General features: G+C 41.1%; 1 protein-coding gene across 1 annotated transcript; it reads left to right on the top strand.

Moving 5' to 3' along the window:
* The first annotated feature begins 253 nt into the window (after positions 1-253).
* LOC120688222 (protein HGH1 homolog) lies at positions 254-6,131 on the top strand. The gene is made up of 7 exons (XM_039970417.1): positions 254-738; positions 1,440-1,518; positions 2,026-2,174; positions 2,999-3,112; positions 3,619-3,750; positions 5,333-5,446; positions 5,904-6,131. The coding sequence occupies exons 1-7, from the start codon at positions 349-351 to the stop codon at positions 5,955-5,957; spliced, it is 1,032 nt and encodes a 343-aa protein (XP_039826351.1). The 5' UTR covers positions 254-348; the 3' UTR covers positions 5,958-6,131.
* Positions 6,132-6,586: the final 455 nt, after the last annotated feature.

The raw sequence follows: 6,586 nt of genomic DNA, 5'->3' as shown, positions 1-6,586 counted from the left end.
GCCCGCCCCTGCATCTGCATGCCAACAGGCGAACCGGACCCTCTGTCCGGGGCTCCTGGCCCAAACAGAAAACGACACGTGCTACTGCGCACCTGTGATCCTCTGCGCCCAGCCGCTCCTGTCTGCGGTCCTGCGTGCTGGGTCCTTGGCGCTGTCCTTCGGAGCAATGCCGGACACGTATTCCAGAGAAATACGTGTTCGCGAGAGGTTCGCGTAACAATGCCTCACCCGTATCCATCGCGTCGCCGTCGCCGTCGCCGCCGAACACACTTCCTCAGCCTGGGCCCTGGAAAATCCCCTGAACCTCCACGAACGACGAAGAAGGGGAGCTAAACCCTCGCCGCCGCCATGGCCGACGAGCTCGACGAGCTGATCGGCTTCCTCTCGGACCGCAACCCGCAGGTGCGGAGCGCGGCCGTGGACATCGTGCGCGGGCTCACGGGCGGGGAGGACGGCCTGCGGGCGCTCGCGGCGCGCGCCGACCGCGCGCTGCCGGCGCTGCTGCGCCTGCTGGCCTCCGCGGCCGGGAGCGGCGCGGGGGAGCCCGCGGCGGACTCGCTCGTCAACCTCAGCCAGGACGCCGCGCTCGCCGCCCGCCTCGTCGCGCTCGGCGCCGTCGACGCCGCCATGGACGTCGTCGCCAGGCGCGGCGGGGAGCAGCCGGCGCTCGCGCGCAGCCTCGTCATGCTGCTCGTCAACCTCACCCGCGTCGAGTCCGGCATCGCCGCGCTACTCCAGGTCCGTTGCTGCCTTCTATGTCCTCTCGAATTACTAGATGTGAATTGCTGTCGTTTTCCTAATTAGGTGTCTCGGCTGGGATGCTCCAATATGAAATTTAGATATATACTGATGGCGTTTACTGACACCACCTTCTGCGTGAGCAGTAAGATAGTTGCCGATGAGGTTCAAACCTTGTTGTTTGGAGAAATTTTGATTGCTGTAGGCGTTACTGATCTTCTCTGGAAGGACACAAGGAGAATGATTTTAGTTCTGACAACCAATAGATCATCTTCTCTCAATGAATGAACTTGCATCACCATGGACTGTTGCAACGACTCGTGTTAGCCACTTTTGCTGTTTCAATTCTGGGTTCCGTACTTCTGTAAAAGCTCTTACAGTTGTGTTGTTTCTATGGCATATGTTGTTCCTACCGTATTTCCAGATGTCTGCCATCTATTCTATTGTGACTAAACATTTCTGACAACTGCTGAAGTTACAACCATCATTGGTTTTGAATGATTAGGTTGTTCCCTATCCCCAAACAATTCTATATAACTCTATCACTTCATTCCTGTGGTTGCTATCCACACTATATGCTTAGTTTGTGAATAGAGTATTTCTTTGCATTGGTTTCAAATCACGATCCTTTTGTTTATTTGAGTCATTCGTAGTGATGGGATCAGTCAACGAAAGACTAATGTGACCTGTCATTTTGAAAGGTTGGGGATGAAAAGGTGCAAGGATTGTATGTTGCAAAGCTTGTGCGATCATTCTGTAGGTCATCCAGTGACTCTGAAGGTTGGTTTCTTCTGTCCATAAATTACACATTTAATGTAACTTCTACATTCAAATAAGAAACTATGAAGTTCCTCTGTTTTAAACATTAAAACAAATTCGTTTTTTTTTGTTTATTTCAGATTCTTCATCTCATTTCGGTTGTGCTTGCACCTTTTAGTTAATTTTCTTGCTGTCTGATTACATTTCATATGAATTTATGCAAGAGGTTCAAACTCTACGTACTATGTCGTTCCAGCTCATGATCAGTAAACATTGCAACAGAATGATGAATTCTATCATACATTTGTACTATGACCTGATCTTGCAATGTTTTCACAGGGTTTGAAACACTATTTTGCACACATGTACCTTCTACCTAAATTTGCCTTCTTTTTACTGGTTGATCTACTTCTCATTTTTTGCAATCACTTCGTATCCTCTTGGCCACTTGGTGATTGTTTATCTTGATTCAGCACCAAAATATTCAATTGGCACGTAATCGAATTTATTTTTTAATTAATAATGCAGAGCAAGACACTTTTGAATATGTTGCCTCCATACTTGTCAATATATCTAAGGTTGAAGCTGGAAGGAGAATATTGATGGAACCTAAGAGAGGTCTTCTGAAGCAGATTATTCGACAATTTGATTCAACAAACCAACTTAGAAAGAAAGGGGTATCTGCTGCTTAATCTCCCTCCCTCACTCATTCACTCAAGTGGCTACTCCTGGTTTCCCTACCTTTGACATAGTTTGATCAGTTTTTTTTTCTGCTGGTCAAACTTTTTTTTAACTTTTGATCATCAATATATATAAAATATTACATAGATTGACAAAATAAGATAGATGCTACTACATCCATCATGAAAAGTACTTTCAAAATATTTAATTATTTCCATTTGAAATATTTTCATAGAAATTGTTGGTGAAAGTTTCATTTCGTAGACCTCGCTGATGCCCTAAACCAGGGATGGCACTATGTTGAGCTAGCCTGGTACTAGTGCACCAGGAAAAGAAATTTTTTGCCACTAGCTTGTTCACCATGTATTGCTATAAAGTTATGTCTGTTGCTTGAATGGTGCACCATGGTAAATTTAGCATTATTTTCACCCCTGTAGTAAAGGACATGTATCTTGTATCGGAGGGATTAAGATTACTAATCATTGCTACATGCCATCAGCTGTTGTGGTATTTTAATTAATTGTCGTGCAATGTTTATGTTCTACTGCAGACACACATTGGGAATGTTAGCAAATCAGTTTGCTGAGATTTCAATTTGTAATTCTGAATTATTTCATAACTCCTTGCTATCTTATTTCTATGCATGTACCAATTCTTGATTTACCATCAATTAGAACTAGTTGCTGCCTTGCACTCAATTTCAAGACTGAGTGCCATAATTTTCTTTGTGAAATGTATTGTTATTTTACGAGTCTACTATAAATTATTATTAAATTGTTGCATGCCCACTAATTTTTTTGCTTTTCTTTACTTTTTGTAGGTTGCTGGTACAATCCGCAACTGTTGCTTTGAAGCTGATACTCAGCTGCAGAATTTGCTTTCTTTAGCAGAGTATCTTTGGCCAGCTCTACTTTTGCCGGTAGCTGGAAAGAAGGTACATATCATTAACATTTCTCATTTCTGCAACAGTATCCTTTATTGGCATAATCTTTTGTGTCAGTTTCCCTTAACTTTTTTTTCTTGTAATTTTCATTTCCTTCTGACTTGTGTGCCCTGATGAGTAGTCAACTTTATTCTATGTTTTAGAAGGCATATTCTTGTAGAAGATTGTGTCTAAGGCCTAAGGGTTAAGTTGTCCTCACAACATATTTCATTCGAGACTTAGGTCAACATTTGTATTTTCGTGAAAATGCATATGTGCATCATTCCCTTGCACTTTCAATCTCCCTGATACTCCCTGATACACTTTGTAAAAGTACAGACGTAGGTATCCATAATGACAACAGTGGACCTGTTATTCTACCTGCGAAAGTATATGGCACTTGGCCTCTTTGAGTAATTTCCCAAAAAGACACTTTTTTCTGTTGTTTTGTGCTAATAAATGATGAATATTCATGTGTTAATGTACCACTCATACATCTTTTGGCTGATATACTACAGATATATAGTGAAGAAGACAGATCGAAAATGCCACTTGAACTATCAAGTGCACTCTCTCATGAACGAGAAGCTGTTGAGGATTCTGAAATTCGGCAACAGACACTAGAGGCTATTTATATGATTGTATTGCAGGTATTTTAATATTCCATGGTAGTGGCTTTGGTTTCATTGTGGGTGCTTAATTCTGATTATTCAAATAATTTCTGCAGCATCGTTTTGAGATGTCTTAACCAAATATACTTCTTTCTCTCCCCTTGTAATCATTCATCTAAATTATCTATGTACATCTGCATTGTCACATTTGTCAATTTGTCCCTAGCCATTTTAGACATGTGGGTCATGTTGCACAGTTTTTCATTTCTATTGTGAAATGTGAACCTTATATAGCAACTGTACGAAAGTAGGATGCGTATAATGCGGTCGATGTATTGCATTGAGCCCCTTGGGTGGTATATATAGGAGTACATGGCTTGGAGGGCAAGTAGCCTCTCCTAGAGATAAGGAAGGTTATCCCTGGATTACAATCAATCCTAAACTAACCATATCCGGAGTTGCCTAATATACTCTAACAGCAACATTACCTTTCTGCCAAAAAAAGCAACATTACCTTTCTGTCAAAAAAGAAATAGCAACATTAATTGTGAGACAGGAGAACATCTCCTGTGTTACAGCTCCTTTAGGTGGTTACCATGTTACCAACCACATAATGCACCTGTTTGTGACTTAAATTCCAAAAAAGTTTAGTTCATGATATCATCCTGCAAAATTTGAGCTCAGACAAAATGCTTGCAAGGAGGAACGGGAAAGAGAAATCTGCTTTATTGATAAATAGTAATGGGCTGGTACTGTTCACCTCAAGAAAAATATGGAAATTGCTCTTGACTATTTCTTATATATGCACTAATGTGACTTAATCACACTGAATATCGGCAATTGCAGACTTGTTACTAATTCTATTTTGAAATGAATTATCAGCACCACATAATGCACTTTTCTGAGATAGGTTACTTGTTGAACTAGAAGGGGTGGATCCATGCAAAGAGCTTGCCTTGCCACCTGGACCATTTTGTTTGAAGACACCCAGAAGAGTGTCTCAGATCTGATATTTATCAAGGAAAACAATACAAAAGGAACTATTTGACACAAAACGACCTTGAAAAAAATAAATTACACTGAAGATCTCTATGGTCGTATTCTTCCTTCAATTGTTCGCAGCCCACCAGAGCTTGAAAAATGCACTGGATCAATTTTAAGTGCACATATAAATAGGCTTTCCACCTCATACACCAGGTTTTAGGGGTGCTGCTCTTGTGGCCCAGGTCAGTAGATCACCAAACTCCAGCTATAATGAACCCAAAATGTCAGGTGAAGTGGTCCACGGTCACAGACACTCCTGTTTGATAGTACCCTGTAATCTGGCATTATTGTATGGCTGCTCAAGGGTGTTGAGCGTTCACAGCTTAAACCAGAAGTTTAGTGTGACAAAATAAGATTATAACCAATACAAAAGGACTCTTACCTGGGAAGTCAAGCACGAAACAATTACAGACCAGCCCTCCTGACCAACTTATCACCTGAATTTTAAATAAAGGGCCAATATAGTCTGTAACAGTTATTTTGGCAAATGACTTCAAGACTCTAGATCATTTTGGTTCCCTCTTCTCACACTATTCTGCCACTTGCTTTAATCATTGATGAAAGTTCATTTTTTCAGGATGATGGTCGAAGGTCCTTTTGGTCAGTTAATGGGCCGCGAATTCTGCAGGTTGGTTATGAAGATGAAGAGGACCCGAAAGTGATGGAAGCATATGAACTGATTGGTTCCTTGGTATACCTTCTGAACTTTCTAGTATTTCTATGGTTAATTATTGTGGTACATATACTATGTATATGGTTTTTAATTCTTAATTGAATGTTGTTTTGCATGTCGTAAATGTTTATAATGTGTTCATAGAGTTAGCTATGTGATAGAGGACTTGCTTGTCATGATTTTACCATGTGCAACTTTTAGTCGCTGTGTGATATTCTTGTTAAAATATTTATTTTCTTTGTTTTTTGTGTCCTACATCTGCTCCAGTACTGTTATGTTTGATTCATGACGTGTGCTGTTCAGCCTTTGAGATTTGGGTAGACCATTGGAAAGTGTGCTTTATGATGAGTCGATGTAAAATCCAAACATAGTACATTTTAGCATTGGATCAGTCCATGCTCGAGCTTTTGTGTTGCCATGATAGTATTGATGCTGTTTTTGAGGGGTTAACTCAAGTTTTGTTGGATGTTGGCAGCTTGTTGGGAAGGGTGAAGGTGAACAAGAGCTAGGAGGAGAGAAGCCTCAATGACCCCACCCTTGGGAGGAAAACAATGGTGTTGTATTTTTGTTTATTCCTACTTTTGTTGCAACTCCAAAAGCTACGTGATGTGGCTTCCGAATTGACGAATGTATGTGGAAAATTTTGCGCTTACTGGCAGTCTTTTACTACATGGTTTCGAGTTGCTCAGTTTTCACACCATCACTTCAGAAATCAGAACACGGACATGCATTAACTGGGCCTCCAGTAGTTTTCGCTGAAACTGATTGGGAATTGATTGATTGGCGCCATGTTAAATGTTGGGTCCGACCAGGGTAGAATGCAGCATGCAGTGGAAACTGCTGGAATCCACCTGTCGTGGCTGATGCCAGCTTGTGTTGTATCAAGTGTAACTAAGGTTGTTTTTGTTTTGATGCTAACAAATTCTTCTGTCTTGCAAATTTGCATGAGTTGGACAATGACCAAGGTGTAATAGGACGTTTCAAATATTTTTCTCTTTTCACATAGATCCAGGATTCCAAATATCAGGTTCGGACTATAAGCAAAGATAAGGCATGTTTGCTGGACAGACTTGCACATGATTGGACTTCACAATCATTGAACTGCGAATTTAAATTTTCCGGAGAATGTTGACAAACTCTTATCATGATAACATAGGA

The sequence above is a fragment of the Panicum virgatum genome, chromosome 9N (genome assembly GCF_016808335.1).
Source record: "Panicum virgatum strain AP13 chromosome 9N, P.virgatum_v5, whole genome shotgun sequence".
In the NCBI taxonomy this organism is placed as follows: domain Eukaryota; kingdom Viridiplantae; phylum Streptophyta; class Magnoliopsida; order Poales; family Poaceae; genus Panicum; species Panicum virgatum.
This window is presented reverse-complemented; position numbering and strand designations above follow the sequence as displayed.